At 40.6% G+C, this 15,896-nt stretch overlaps 1 protein-coding gene across 1 annotated transcript in view; it reads right to left on the bottom strand.

Moving 5' to 3' along the window:
• Nucleotides 1–15,896, bottom strand: part of LOC132406997 (putative phosphoenolpyruvate synthase) — a 201,257-nt gene that overhangs the window by 120,127 nt on the left and 65,234 nt on the right. Inside the window, exons 15-17 of the mRNA XM_059993185.1 lie at nt 9,476–9,611; nt 5,066–5,142; nt 28–145 (exon numbers count right to left, since the gene is read on the bottom strand). Of these exons, the coding sequence (XP_059849168.1) occupies nt 28–145; nt 5,066–5,142; nt 9,476–9,611 (331 nt within the window). The remainder of the gene's footprint in view (nt 1–27; nt 146–5,065; nt 5,143–9,475; nt 9,612–15,896) is intronic.

The raw sequence follows: 15,896 nt of genomic DNA, 5'->3' as shown, positions 1-15,896 counted from the left end.
AGTCACTGGTTTGCCTCCACCAATTACCTGCTTGTCGGAACTGTTTCTGCTTTGCTCCAGCTTCCTTCTTGAGGATGTGACATTGTCCTTTTGGACTGCATGAGAGGGTGATGGTGTCAGGTTCTGCAAGACCTTTCACTACAGACTAGAGGAAAATATAAAAGATACAGCATAAATCTGTTTGCGAGTGTCTCTATTTTAAATTTAATTGTTGCCTCGAGGCCTGACTTAGGCTGGCTGCTTTAGTGATTCAGCATTTAACACAGCATCATCGTCCCTTTTAAACCTCTTAATCCTTAACCACAACTATGCCCTCAAGTCTTGGAGTCATCTGCTAAGGAGGGAGGTTTCCTACTCCCTACTCTTTCAATGATCCTCAATTTTATTTATGTCCATCAGATTCCCCTCAGCCTCTCTCCTCATAATTAAAACACCACATTCCAGGCAGAGTCCCTGGTGAGCCTCCTGTACCATTGCAATACAAATCCTTCCTCCCGTGTGGCAACCAGAAATGTGCACTTATGAGATAGTTAATATTTTTATAAAGTTTTTCCATCACTTCCTTACCTCGGTGGTTTTGTTAATTTTGTTGGAGAGAGTTTAAGTTTGTTTTGGCAGCAGAATGGGAACTGCAGAGTAAAAATTAGGAAGGGAATGCTGGTTTCTGCTTATGTATTATTTTAATAAACAAACATCAAAACACCAGAGATGCTAGAAATATGGGAAAAAAAAGCAGAAAAAGCTGGTGATACTTAAAAACAAAGTAAAGTAGGAATGGAATGGGTCACTCTGCTCCACTATTCTGCATAATCATTGCTAATCTTACATATTGATTCCATATGCTTTCCCTTTCTCACACATACTTCTATCTTTGCTGTTTAGAAAAGAATCTCCATCCTAAATATATTCAGAGACTTGGTGGAAAACTCCATTGGTTTACCACTGAAAGGCCCAGATAGAGTGAAATTGGAGAGTATGTCTCCAATATTGGAAGAATCTGGGACTAGAAGGCACAGCCTCAGAATTGAAGGATGTCCCTTTAGAACAGAGATGAGCAGGAATTTCTTTAGCCAGAGGTTGGTGAATCTGTAGAATTTATTCCCATAGATAGCTGAGGAGACCAAGTCATTGGATAAATTTAAAGCAAAGGTTGATAGATTCTTGATTAGTTGGGGCTTCAAAGGTCACGGAGAGAAGGTAGAAGAATGAGGTTGTATGAGATAGTAAACTGCTTGAATGCTGGAATAGGGACCAAATGGCCTTATTATGCTCATATGTTTTATGATCTCTAAGTAAACAATTGCCTCCTCATGTCAGTTCCAATCCTTTATCATACAACCACAACATTTAAGATCTAGACATTCACGACAAAGGGGAGCATCGTGTCTGCATCCACCTACTCCTGGCATTCAATGGAGCTGCCATCAGCCAATTCCCCACCATCAGCATCTCAGAGTCACCATCATGCAGAAGCACATCGGAATCAGCTACACATGTACTTGGTTACAAGAGCAGGTGAGAGGATGGGCAGTTTGGAGTCTCCTAACATCCCAATGCCTTCCCATTATCCACAAGGCAGTCAGGAGTGTGATAGAATAACTCACAAACCTGAGTGAGTGCAGCTTGCACAACACACAAGTACTTGATACCATCTTGGTCACAGCAAACCATCCAACTCGCATCTTATTCCTCAAATTGAACTTTCATTCCCTTTGCTACTGGTACAGTGTGAATACAGACTGCAGCATCTATTAAATGCATGCCAATTAATCAGCAAAGCCACTTTGACAGCACCTCCCAGTTCAACAACTTCTACTAAGACAAAGGCATGAGATGCATGGATCCAACATGACATGAAGGCTCTCCTCCACAATCATATATCATCCCCCCTTGGAATTATATTGTCATTTCTCTTAGTCTAATTCCTGCAACTTCTTGCTCAACAGTACCTTTACCATTAACACTGTTCCCAAAAAAAACCATGCAGATCCACTGGCAGGATAAGCAAATGAATATTAGCCTCCTTTCCCACGTCAACGTCCCGAGCCTTGAAGTTTTAATCTCACGTAACCAGCTCCCAAAGCTGCCCATGCCTCACAAGACCCCTGAAAGTGGAACTCTGCTCTGAACTCTGTCATGATAAGAGATTACCAGAGAGGCAGAGAAAGAAGTGGGCATGTTCTCAAAGCTTCCATGAAAGAATGCAACTCACTTAATTACTTCATGTGATCAAAATGGATGAGGAACAACCAGGCACAGTGGGAATTCAAAATGTCTTTGTCAGCACAATGCAACAACACAGTGAAAACGGAAAAAAAGATCACCTCACATCTACCCTCCATGTCAATCACCTTCTTACATCAATCATGGCAGAATTTACAGATCCTACACTGGCCTCATTAGCCAACATTAGAACCAGTAGAACTGGAATGGAAGGAATGCAGCAGTTCAAAAAGGTGATTCAAAGATACTTTCACAAGGGCAATAATTTAAAAAAAAGGTAATTAATGTTGGACTTGCCCACAATACCCACTTATAGTAAACCTAAAGAAAAGATGAATTTCCTTGCTCTTTATCGATATTATTTTCATTTGGAAAACTGGATGTTGGGCAATGCCAAGTTCATTTATTTCTGGAATGAAGTGTCAACCTTGGAATAAGATGCATAACCATCTGACACAGAGGTGCTCTCAATTATGTGTATAAAACTTAGATGTAAGGGTTAGTAAAGGATATTAAACTATACAAAAAGAGAGCTTGAGGACAGAAATGCATGATTGGATTTGGCAAATAGTTGAGTTAGGATGGTTTGCTTGATTGATGCAGCGCATGAGAAAAATAAGTGTCCAGACTAATGAATTTATTTAATTAAGTTGTCAAAGAAAATTTATTATCTAAGTGAGTGTATGTTATCATATACTACCTTGAGATTCAGTTTCTTGTAGGCACTTACAGGAATGAAAGGAAATACAATAGCATTTCCTAGTGTTACCTGGGTTTCAGCTCCTAAGTTACAGAGAAAGGCTGAACAAGTTAGGTCTTTATTCTTTGGAGCATAGAAGGTTGAGGGGGGACTTGATAGAGGTATTTAAAATTATGAGGGGGGATAGATAGTGTTGACGTGGATAGGCTTTTTCCATTGAGAGTAGGGGAGATTCAAACAAGAGGACATGAGTTGAGAGTAAGGGGGCAAAGGTTTAGGAGTAGCACGAGGGGGAACTTCTTTACTCAGAGAGTGGTAGCTGTGTGGAATGAGCTTCCGGTAGAAGTGGTAGAGGCAGGTTTGATATTGTCATTTAAAAATAAATTGGATAGGTATCTGGACAGGAAAGGAATGGAAGGTTATGGGCTGAGTGCAGGTCGGTGGGACTAGGTGAGAGTAAGTATTCAGCACATTCTAGAAGGCCCGAGATGGCCTGTTTCTGTGGTGTAATTGTTATATGGTTATGTGGTTATTTTTGTAAAACTATAAACTGACAAAGTCTGACAAATAACCAATGCGCAAAAGATGACAAAATGTGCAAATAAAAAATAATTCTAAGATTATGAGTTGTACGGAGTGCTTGAAAGTGAGTCCGTAGGTCGTAGAATCATTTCAAGGAAGTGGTGATTGAAGTTATGCACGCTAGTTCAGGAGCCTGATGATCGTAGGGTAATAACTGTTCTTGAACTTGCTGGTGTGGGACCTATGGCTTCTGTACCTCCTGTCGGATGGTAGCAGCAAGAAGAGAGTATGGCCTGGATGGTGGGCCTTTGATGTGCCTGGCTCGAGATTCAATGAAAAAATCATCACCTATTATTTGTCATCAAAATAATTACCATGCTCATAGAATTTACAAATACCTACCCACAAAAGATGCAGCAGCTTTCAGTGTAGACAGAATCACCAGTTAAATCACCTATTAAAGACAATCTTTAATAGTTTATACCCTAAGTAATACCATGTCATCACTGGTACAGCACTGGCCAGCCCCTGCTGCATTTGAAAGATGGTTAAAAGAGAGACTTCACAAACAGGAAAAAAATAACACTGCAGATGCTGGAAATCAAGATAACACACAGAGAATCCTGGAGGAACTCATCAGGCCAGGCCGCATCCATGGACTAGATACTGCCTGGCCTGTTGAGTTCCTCCAGCATCTTGTGTGTGTGTTATAAGATGGACTTAACTTTCTGTAGTGAATTTAAGTTCAAGTCTAATTATTAGCCATCGCCTCACTAGCATTAAGCATTAATTAAATTTACAAATACTCTTTTCTTTTTTAATGTGGTTGAGAGGGGAAATTATTCAGCCATGATCAAATAGTGGAGCATACTTGATCAGTCAGATGACCTAATTCTGCTCCTTTTCCTTACAGTATCCATTGAAGATTCAACAAAGGAAATACATTTCATTAAATTTTCTCCTTCTACCTCATGTTTGTATAATAAATCATTTCTCATTCACCCAATTTCCTCTATTTGATCTGACTGAATCACAAAGCTGGATGGCAGCCTGTTGTGTCATAACAATTCGATGACATGAAGATTCCTCATCACATATGTTATGTATTTAGCTTGGTATTGGCACTGAGTTTCACCAAGAGGCATGGTGCCTGAAACCACTGAGTTCCTCCAGCAGATTGTTTGTTTCTCTGGATTCCAGCAGCTGTAGTCTTTTACATCCCCCGACCTTCGCCTTGCTCACTCACCGCCGAGATGATCCGGATCTCCTGCTGGCCTGGTAATAGCTTGGGGCAAGTTATCACACATAATATTCAAAGCCTAAACTGCAAGCTAATTCTAACCAATAAAGGATATGTCCTGCTGCCTCAATTTAAGATTAATGTACAAGTAATCTCACAAAGACATTAACATTTTGCTTGGGTGCATGCAGAGAAGAATATAAATAGGTTAGTGCATACTTTCTGCCCAAAGTTGCTCAGTAATGCTGTGCATAAGTACAACTAAACATATTTATGCCTAAATTGTTTTGTGGAAAACAGTTCACTGTCAGCGGAGTACAAGATAAACCACAAAATGTAGGTAAGGTGCAAATTTTAGGAACAAAGTTGCAGACTCTCACCTCTCCTAGACCATAGTTTGCATTGATAATCATTCTGCCTGGATGTCCTGTGACAGGATGGCACGTAAACAGCACACCTGTAACATTATTTATAGATACGACGTTAGATGCAAGTAAGATTCTCATTCATTTCTGTTCTGCTCTTCATTGTTGCTTTACTCACTAATTTTAAATCTGTATTTCATGGAATGTAATTTATGGTAAGTAATCACTCTCTTTTCCATTTCCTCAAGTTTGAAAATGGTGATTTTTTCCTCTCTGAATTTTGTTGAATTGTTTCTCGCTCAGACTGTCCCTGAACTAATAGTTTCTTCCCAATTTTTTTTGTTTGCACTTAGAAAATAGAGAAGTTACATTACACTTGTACTGAACCTTGACGAAACGTGCATGAATGATGGTGGTCATGGAGGCACCGAAGAAGGAGCAAAACAGAAAGATTGACAATAACAACGCATACAAAATGTTGCAGGAACTCAACAGGTCTGGTAGAATCAATGGAAATGAATAAATAGTCGAAGTTTCAGGCAGAGACCCTTTGTCTGGACTGACGAGATTGACAGTAACACCAGAAAAGCAAGGATCTACCCAAGACATGAACAGACTTGCTCGCTTTTCTCATAAAACAGACACTGTAGGGACTTCCCATAAAGACTTGCAGAAGTATGGAACTCTTGCTTATTATGGACTGAAATAATTTTCCTTTGTCAACTGACAGTAAATACAGACAACATAAAACAGGCAACAGTTGTATTAACCATTAACCTCTGTACATTTAACTCCGTTGTTGCCAATTTATCCAAATAAGATCATAAGATATAGGAGCAGAATTAGGCCATTTGACCCATCCAGTCTGCTCCGTCATTCATTCATGCCTGATCCTATTTTCCTCTCAGCTGCAACCCCTTGCATTTTTCCCGTATAGTTTCATGCCCTGACAAATCAAGAATCTATCTGCCTTAAATGTACATAAAGACTTGGCCTACACAGCTGTCTGTGGCAAAGAATTCCACAAATCCCCAACTCTCTGGCTAAAGAAATTCCTCCTCATCTCCATTCTAAAAGGACACCCCTCTATTTTGAGGCTGTGTCCTCTTGTCATAGACTCTCCAACCATAGGAAACATCCTCTCCACATCCACTCTATCAAGGCCTTTCACCATTCAATAGGTTTCAATGAAGTCACCCCTCATTCTTCTGTATTCCAGTGAATGAGGGCCCAAAGCCATTAAACGACCTTCAAAAGACAAGCCATTCAAATGTGGAATCAGTTTTGTGAATGTCCTTTGGACTCACTCTAGTTTCAGCACATCTTTTCTAAGCTAAGTGACCCATAACTGTTCACAACACTCCAAGTAAGGCCTCACCAGTGCTTTGTAAAGTCTCCACATTACATCCCTGATTTTATATAGTAATCCTCTTGAATCGAATGTTAACATCGCTATAGCCTTCCTCACCACTGAATCAACCTGCAAATTAACCTTTAAGGAATCCTGCACAAGGACTCCCAAGTCCCTTTGTGCCTTAGCTTTTGTATTTTCTCACTATTTAGAACATAGTCAGCCTTTTCATTTCTTATGCCAAAGCGCATGACCATACAATTCCTGACACTGTATTCTATCTGCCATTTCTTTGCTCATTCTCCTAATCCAAGTCCTTCTGTAGTTTCTCTACTTTCTCAAAATTACCTGCCCCTCTACCTACCTTCATATCATCTGCAAACTTTGCAGCAAAGCCATCAATTCCATCATCCAAATCACTGATTAAAAATAATTTGTCCCAACATAGACCCCTGTGGAAAATCACAAGTCACTGGCAGCCAACCAGAAAAGGCTCACTTTATCCCCACTCTTTGCCTCCTGTCAATCAGCCACTGCTAGAATCATTTCTATTATACCAAGGGCTTGTAGCTTGTTATACAGCCTCATGTGTGGCACCTTGGCAGAAGCCTTCTGAAAATCCAACTGCCCACATCAACCAACTCTGCTTTGACTATCCTGCTTGTTATTTCTTAGACATAACAATTTGTTTATTTTTGGTGGGAGTTAATAATAATTGATTATCAATATTGTTGCATGGCTTTAGCGCTTGTGCCCAAAGACAATTTTCGCTCGTCAGAGATTTCTCTGGTAAGCCCATTGTAACTGCAATGTGTCGATCCATCGGTTCGGACAATCAACACATGTCTGTCACAAAGGAGCTGCAAGAAAAATTTCCAAACCCAGTGAGGAACAGGCATCTACGTGAATTAGATGAGGACACAGGTTCGTGGATAATAGCAGAGGCTTGATAAGCTTAATGAAAAAGGAATTGTAGAGGAAGTCTGAATGAGTTAAAGTATGTGCAGAAATGATAAGGATTGCCTGGCTTGAATAATCTTTTCCTTTGCAATTTATATTGAGTAAATCTATACATTCTATGATTATAATATGCTTCAAGAAATTTTATTTCTTTTTAAATATGCTCACCGACTGCAAAGTACAATTACAACTCTGAATGCTGTTGTGTGTTCCAGGATTCAAACCTAGTGATGTTGAAAAATCTAAATGGAGTGGGCCATGCAGGTGGGAGGGTTCCACTGCAGTTGCTGCACTTTGCTTTCTTTTGGTAAGGTCATGAAGTTAGGAGTTTTTGTGGAGTTGCCTAGGTGCAGTGCAACCTGGCAGTGTACTGCCATTCGGGGAAATCACTGTTTAGAGAAAGCTGACTTTTTTTGCTCTTGAGTTCTATTTGAGCTCTCCTCATCCATGCTGTCTTGATAGTCACAATGAGGGCCTTGGCCTGAGACGTCAACTCTTTATTCCTCTCCATAGATGCTGCCTGACCTGCTGAGTTTCTCCAGCATTTTGTGTGTTTCTTGATCTGGATTTCCAGCATTCTCAGAATCTTTTTGTGCTTATGAAACTTTAGAGGATTCTCTCCCTCTCCTGGCTTGTTTTGTTGGTGGCGGAAATGCTGAACAATGTCAGGATGTGAGCTATTCACTACAAGTGAGCTAACCTCTGATCTGTCCTTGTGGACATAATATTTATGTGGTTGATATAGCTGCATTTCTGGTCAATTTTCAAAAATGTTGATAGTAATGCATCCAGCAATAGATATGCCATTGAACCTTGAAGTTATTGTTGCAGGTTACAAACACAATGTGGCATGAATGATATGTCATTTATTGCTTTATATTTAATGCAGTTTGTCCAGGCTTGCTGAATACAGGCATAGACTGATTCACTTGCTGGGGATTTGTGTATGGAACAGAACTTTATGTAATCATCAGCAAATTATTTTAATTTGATTTATAAAGGAAGGAAAGTCACCAATTCAGCAGCTAATGGTGGTTAAGGCAATGATTATTCTTTTGGATTGCCAATAGACGTGTCCAGGAGATTAACTCTGAGAGACATCCAAAGTTAACAGTGCTGGAATGGCATTGACTTAAGTGCCTTCCATTAGATTTGATACTAAACGTTCCAGTTTTGTAAGATAGAACTATATACAGTACATGATTTACAGAAAGAAATTGAATGTCCTGCCTTAATTTTTTTTTATTTATTGAGATACAGCATGGAATAAATATTTCTGACCCTTCCAGCCATGCCAACCAGTCCTCCAGGGATTTGACGCTGACCTAATCACGGGACAATTTACAATGGCCAATTAATCTATCAACCGGTAGGCCTTTGGACTGTGGGAGGAAGCCAGAGCACCCAGAGGAAACCCATCTGGTCACAGGAAGAATGTGCAAACTCCTTGCAGACCGTGCGGGGATTGAACCCAAATGGCCCATACTGTAAAGCATTGTGCTGATCACTACGCTACCGTGCCGCTCCAAATCCTATCTCTGAACCAATAGTAGCTTACACGTGGTAAAAGAAATCCTGTTCAAATATTTAATTACACTTTATCAAGTCCTGTAATGCATAAACTAGCTGGTGTTTCCCAATACTGCAACAATAGCATTATTCTGAAGTTATCACTAAAACTGTGTCTTGAGATACAATGAGGTCATAAAAGTTAATAATTAGACTTTGTTTCTCTTTTTTATCTCTATAGCAGTTTTTTACATTTACTGTATTGGCAGGAAGTCAGCATTGCTGGCAAAGCCACCACACATTACACAGTTATCACCTGAATGACAACCCCTATTGGAAGATGAGTAGTTATACAAATATACTGCAGAAAAGTTATGGTCAGAAGATTTAAGCATAACACACTTAAATTAACATTTTGTTACAGATTTATTGAGTACTAATTTATATATTGCAGCTCATCACTGTGGAATTCTAAGCAACTTTCAGATCAATAATTTAGAGCTTTGATTTCAAGCCCAAGACCACTTCATTCCATATAGGTACAAACTCAATGATCACTAGCCCTTGCTCGACTGATGCTTCAAATTCAAAACAGAGATCCTCACCTGCAGTCTCGGCTGTTATCATCTGCTGGACAATCACACCCATGCTTGAGCATACTGGTTGTCCCCTCTGTCTGCGATATTCCACAGCCTGGAAAGAGTAGAGTGAGGCCCAGCATTTCTGCACACCATCACACACCTGGGGCAATAAAGAATCGTTGTGTCAACAATGAAACTGTAAGCCATGCCAAGCCGTGTACACCATAGTTTTGAGATGCATGACAGACAGCTAGAATGATGCCTTATAAAATTAAGGAAATGCAAGGAAGGTGCAATGATTCTATATTCTTTATCAACACTAAGCAAATAAAAAAGAGAGGTACAGCATAGAAACAGGCCCTGTGGATAACCAAGCCCATGCCAGTCACATTATTATTAATCCCAATCTACTGTCCCTACATTTCATTAACAAACCTTCTCCCTTCTCTTCCCCCAACCCCAACACACATACACACGTACAAGCATTCTACCATCACCACTCACCTACAGTCTGGGGGCAATTTATAGTCCCCAACTACGCTCCGTCCTGAACAACTTTGGGAAGTGGAAGGAAACCAAAGCATCTTCAGTACTATGCAAAAGTCTTGGGGAACATTTGTATAGCTACCATGCTAAATACTTTTGCACAGTACTACATTTGTCAATGTGAAGTAGAGAGAGAGTTTATAAATCTGGCAGGAATATAGGATGGTGAGGGTGGTGCTCCACAGGAGGGGTGTGGGACAGGTGGCAGACGAGTGCCAGAGACGCGGGTGCAGACATTCCCAGCCCAGGCAAGGCCACTTGATTCCAAACAACTGGTTTATTAAACATTACAGAATGTCTCTCTGATGCTTTTCACTCCTTCCTCTCTTTCCAACCATAATACCCCTGTCCCTGCCCCCTTCCCACTATTAGTTGACAATGGAGACTCACAGCAGAATCACGCTTAGCAGCACATACATGTTATGAAATTAGTTTTTTTATATAAATGGCAGCAGTGTAGTACAGCACATAAAATTACCACAGTACTATGCAAAGTCCTAGCACTCTAGCTATAGATATATGCCCAAGAGTTCTGCACGGAACTGTAGGGGAGCTCACGCGGTCATAAGGGAAACGAGCAAACTTCACATCAACAGCGCACGAGGTCAGAATTGAACACAATTCACTGGGGCTGTGGCTCTTCTACCTGCACCACTGTGCCATTTTGTCAGTCTTTTCTCAAACAATGCTGCATAACCTGACAGAGATCCATTTAAAATCCCTGTTGTATGAAGGAGCTGTGAAGGTAGTACTACAAACCTGTACCAGATACTCAGTTTACATAAGAACATAAGAGATAGGAGCAGAAGTAGGCCAATCGGCCCCTCAAGCCTGCTCCACTATTCAACAAGATCATGGCTGATCCAATCGTAACTCTAGGTTTCACCAAATCCCACAAGGCAACAGTGCCAACCAACAGGGCACCATGCCGCCCATTTTATTTTATTATTCATCCCACCCAAACCCATGTGATCACCCGGGGCGGGTGGGGGGGGAACCAATTTGCCAATTGAGGAGAAAAAATCTGGAAAATTCCTCTCCGACCCATCCAGGCTATCGAAAACTGGTGCAGGAGATCACATGGCTGATCTAAACCTAGCCTCATGTCCACTTACCTGCTCGCTCACCGTATCCCCTAATGCCATTTTTATCCAGGAAAATGTCTATCTCCGTTTTGAATTTATTGAGTGTAGTAGCTTCCACAGCTCTCTGGGGCAGTAAATTCCACAGCCCCACTACCCTCTGAGTGAAGAAATTTCTCTGCATCTCAGTCCTGGAACGGCATCCCCTTATTTTAAGATTATGCCCCCTCATCCTAGTTTCACCCATCATTGGGAACATTCTCCCTGCATCCACCCAATCAAGCCCCTTCACAATCTTATATGTTTCAATAAGATCGCCTCTCATTCTTCGGAACTCCAATGAATAGAGTCCCAATCTACTCAACCTCTCATCATACATCAACCCACCCATCCCCGGAATTAACCTAGTGAACCTTCTCTGCACTGCCTCGAGAGCCAGTATGTCCTTTCTTAAATATGGACACCAGAACTGCACGCAGTACTCCAGGTGTGGTCTCACCAATACCCGGTACAACTGCAGTAAGGCCTCCCTGTTCTTATACTCCATCCCCCTAGCAATAAAAGCCAGCATTCCATTGGCCTTCTTGACCACCTGCTGCACTTGCATACTAACTTTTTGTGTTTCCTGCACCAGGAACCCCAGATCCCTTTGCCCAGAAGTACTTTCCAGTTTCTCTCCATTTAGATAATAACTTGCTCTATTATTTTTCCAGCCAAAGTGCAAGACCTCACACTTGTCAGTATTATATTTCATCTGCCAAATGTCTGCCCAATCACTCAGCCTATCTATGTCCCCCTGCAGGGTTTCAATGTCCTCCGCACTCATTGCACTCCCTCCCATCTTTGTGTCATCAGCAAACTTTGATACGTTGCACTTAGTCCCTTTCTCCAAATCATTAATATAGATTGTAAAGAGTTGGGGTCCCAACACTGACCCCTGCGGAACACCACTAGTCACCAACTGCCAGTCTGAGAATGAACCATTTATCCCAACTCTCTGCTTTCTGTTAGAAAGCCAATCCTCCACCCATGCCAGAATATTATCCCCAATCCCATGATTTTTTACTTTAAGTAATAATCTTTGGTGCGGCACCTTGTCAAATGCCTTTTGGAAGTCCAAATACACCACATCCACTGGTTCCCCTTTATCTACCCTATATGTTACGTCCTCAAAGAACTCCAACAAATTTGTCAAACATGACTTCCCTTTTGTAAAGCCATGCTGACTTTGTCCTATTAAGCTATGTTTATCCAAATGCCCTGTTACTGTTTCCTTAATTATCGATTCCAACATTTTGCCAACCACAGATGTTAGGCTAACTGGCCTATAACTCCCAGCCTTCTGTCTATTGCCCTTTTTAAATAAAGGAGTTACATTAGCATTTTTCCAATCTGCCGGGACCATTGACGAGTCCAGCGAGTTTTGAAAAATTATCACTAATGTATCCACAATCCCGACTGCCACTTCCCTTAAGACCCTAGGATGCAAGCTATCCGGTCCAGGGGATTTATCCACCTTCAGTCCCATTAATTTATCAAGTACCATTTCCTTGGTGATTTGAATCGTAGTTAGCTTCTCTCCCCCTAGAGCCCCCTGTTTATCCAGTGTTGGGATATTTTGAGTGTCCTCTACTGTAAAAACTGATACAAAATATTTGTTCAGCGTTTCTGCCATCTCCATGTCCCCTACCATTAACTTCCCGGTCTCATCTTCTAGGGGACCAACATTTACTTTAGCCATCCTTTTTCTTTTTATGTAACTATAAAAACTCTCACTATCTGCTATTATGTTTTTCGTCAATTTACTTTCATAATCTATCTTCCCCTTCTTAATCAATCTTCTTGTTATTTGCTGCTGATCTTTAAAAGCTTCTTGATCTTCAATCTTCCCTCTAGATTTAGCTACCTTATATAACTTTCTTTTTAGTCGTATACTTTGCTTTATTTCTTTACTTAGCCACAGATAACTATTTTTTCTTTTACACTCTTTTTTCTTCAGTGGAATATATTTTTCTTGATAGTTGTAAAATAACTCCTTAAATATACACCACTGATCAAGTACCGATCTACCTTTTAATCTATTTTCCCAAACCATCTTAAGCAATTCCGCTCTCATACCATCATAGTCTCCTTTATTTAAGCTCAGTACGCTTGTTTGAGATCCAACCCTCTCATCCTCTAATTGAATATGGAATTCGACCATGTTATGGTCACTCAGTCCAAGGGGATCCTTTACTAGGACATTTTTTATTAGTCCTGTCTCATTACACAGGACCAGATCTAAGACTGCTTGCCCCCTTGTCAGCTCAGTAACGTATTGTTCAAAGAACCCATCCCAAATACACTCAATAAACTCTTCTTCAAGGCTGCCATGTCCGACTTGCTTAGTCCAGTCAATATGAAAGTTAAAATCCCCCAAAATTATAGCTGTTCCCTTTTTACAAGCCTCAACTATTTCCTGATTTATGCTCTGACCAACTGAGTTACAGCTGTTTGGAGGCCTATAGACTACTCCCACCACTGCTTTTTTCCCTTTACTATTTCTTATTTCTACCCAAATTGTTTTGTTATCCTGATCCTTTGAGCCAATATCATTTCGCTTTATTGCAGTGATTTCTTGCTTTATTAACATAGCCATCCCACCTCCTTTTCCTTCTTGACCTGTCTCTCCTAATTGTCGAATACCCTTGTATGTTTGATTCCCAGTCCTGGTCACCCTGCAGCCATGTTTCCATAATTGCCATAATATCATAACCATATGTAATTATTTGTACCGTCAACTCATCAATTTTATTCCTAATACTACGTGCATTCAAATAAAGGACTTTCAAATATGTTTGACACTTATTTCCTATCTTTTCCTTTTGTACAACTTTATGCTTATCTCCGTACATTCTTTCCCCTCCTGACACACTCTGTCTTTTTATTCCTCCACTTTTACCTACATCTGAGTGTTTGGTAGGATTTTTATCAACAGCTTTCAGATATAAGCTTTCCAATGACTGGATCATATTAACAATTGGAAGAAATAGATTACAATAAACATTTAGAAAAAAAAATGGCTTCCAACTTTGAAAGGTATAAATTCTCTCATAAGTCTGCCTTTCAAACATCAAGCAGGCTCCCACGTGAAGCAGCAAATAAATAATCAGATAAATTTAGTTTGTTTTTTATTGAGATATAGCAGGGAATAGACCCCTCCAACCTTTCAAACAGCATTGCCCAGCAACCCCTGATTTAGAAACATAGAAAACCTACAGCACAATACAGGCCCTTCAGCCCACAAAGTTGTGCCGAACCTAACCTAATCATAAGACAATTTACAAGGACCAGTTAGCCTATCAAACTCTACGTCTTTGGAATGTGGGAGGAAACCAGAGCACACGCAGTCACAGGGAGAACGTACAAATTCCTTACAAACAGCAGTGGGATTTGAACCCTGATCTCGTGTACTGTAAAGCATTGTGCTACCTATTAAGCTACCATTAATATTTACCTTCCCAGGTGATATTAGGTCTACCAATATGAGACAACAGCAAAAACCAAAAATGCAGATCAGACAGCATCTATGCAAAAGAATAGAGTCAACTTTTCAGGCCAAGACCCATCCAGGACTCCTGATCAGGACACCTTCATCTCGAATATGAAACAATACCTGTTTTGCAGGAAATAAAATAAGTAGCAAATACCCAAGTTAAAACCAGAGTGATTTAGTTCCAGATTCACTGGAGGGATTAGCATTCTGTTGTTGCGTATTCCATGAATTAACCTTTCAGAAAACAGGCCAAAGAACCTACGATGATAATTAATATAGAAGATTACCTGTCCACTGATGTTTAAGTTATGTCTGTTGAATTAAAAATCTCTACTGGATATGAAAATGTCATTTCTTGATCTGGGAAACTGAGAACCAGCCAGTCACTTTCAGCTGGATGTTAACTGATTTAAAAAGTGGCACCTGTTGACAAGAATTGAGAACTGGCAAGTAAGCATGTTATTGCATGGCTTGATATTCAGCCAGCTGAATAACCCAGCTATAATCCAAGGTACACGTCGGCAGGTGTGTTTTCATTGCAGTATTGGATGTCAGATGTGGAGAACTGCAATGACTTTGAAACCAGTTTTACCCAAGCCATCAGAGGGCTAACATTAACAAGATGCCTGCAGAAATGCTTACTGGATGTGGCCTGAAAGACTAGCTCTCCTTCGGAGTTTCGGGATTTCATGGCTCTGGAGGCGGAGGGACTCGAGGTCGGTGCCTCTCCAGGAAATCGGTGTATCATGGTGTGACCTGAGTTCTTTGGACACAGAGCTCGGAAAAAGCGACGCACGGACTTCTGACATCATAAATCAGCAAGTTGTTCATTATGTCTCCCCTCTTGCTGAGAAATGGAGACACACCTTTTTCTCTTATTAGGGAGCGTGAGAACCTGTAGTATGTTGAATTACTGGGTAAACGAATAGTCTTTGGGGTACTGCAAGTCTGTGTCTTTATAGATGCTTTGCTGCACACTTGAATGCTCAGTGGGGAGGTACCGATGCTTTTTTTGCTGGTGGGGGAGGGCAGATAGTTGCTTTGCTGCTGCTTATGCATGGGTGGGGGGAGATGGGGGGCTTTGGGGTTCTAACATTTAATCATTATTCATTCTTTGGGGCACTGATTTCGTGAATGGTTGCAAAGAGAAAGAATTTGAGGATGTATACTGTATACATTTCCCTGACATTAAATGGACCATTGAAACGTGTAAAGCCTTTTTTTTAAAGTTGATAATACTTCAAAGCAGATGGATTTGCGTTAGCTAAATGAAGCAGGTATT

The sequence above is a fragment of the Hypanus sabinus genome, chromosome 17 (genome assembly GCF_030144855.1).
Source record: "Hypanus sabinus isolate sHypSab1 chromosome 17, sHypSab1.hap1, whole genome shotgun sequence".
NCBI lineage: Eukaryota > Metazoa > Chordata > Chondrichthyes > Myliobatiformes > Dasyatidae > Hypanus > Hypanus sabinus.
Note: the sequence above shows the minus strand (reverse complement) of the source record. Positions and strands in the feature narration are given on the sequence as shown.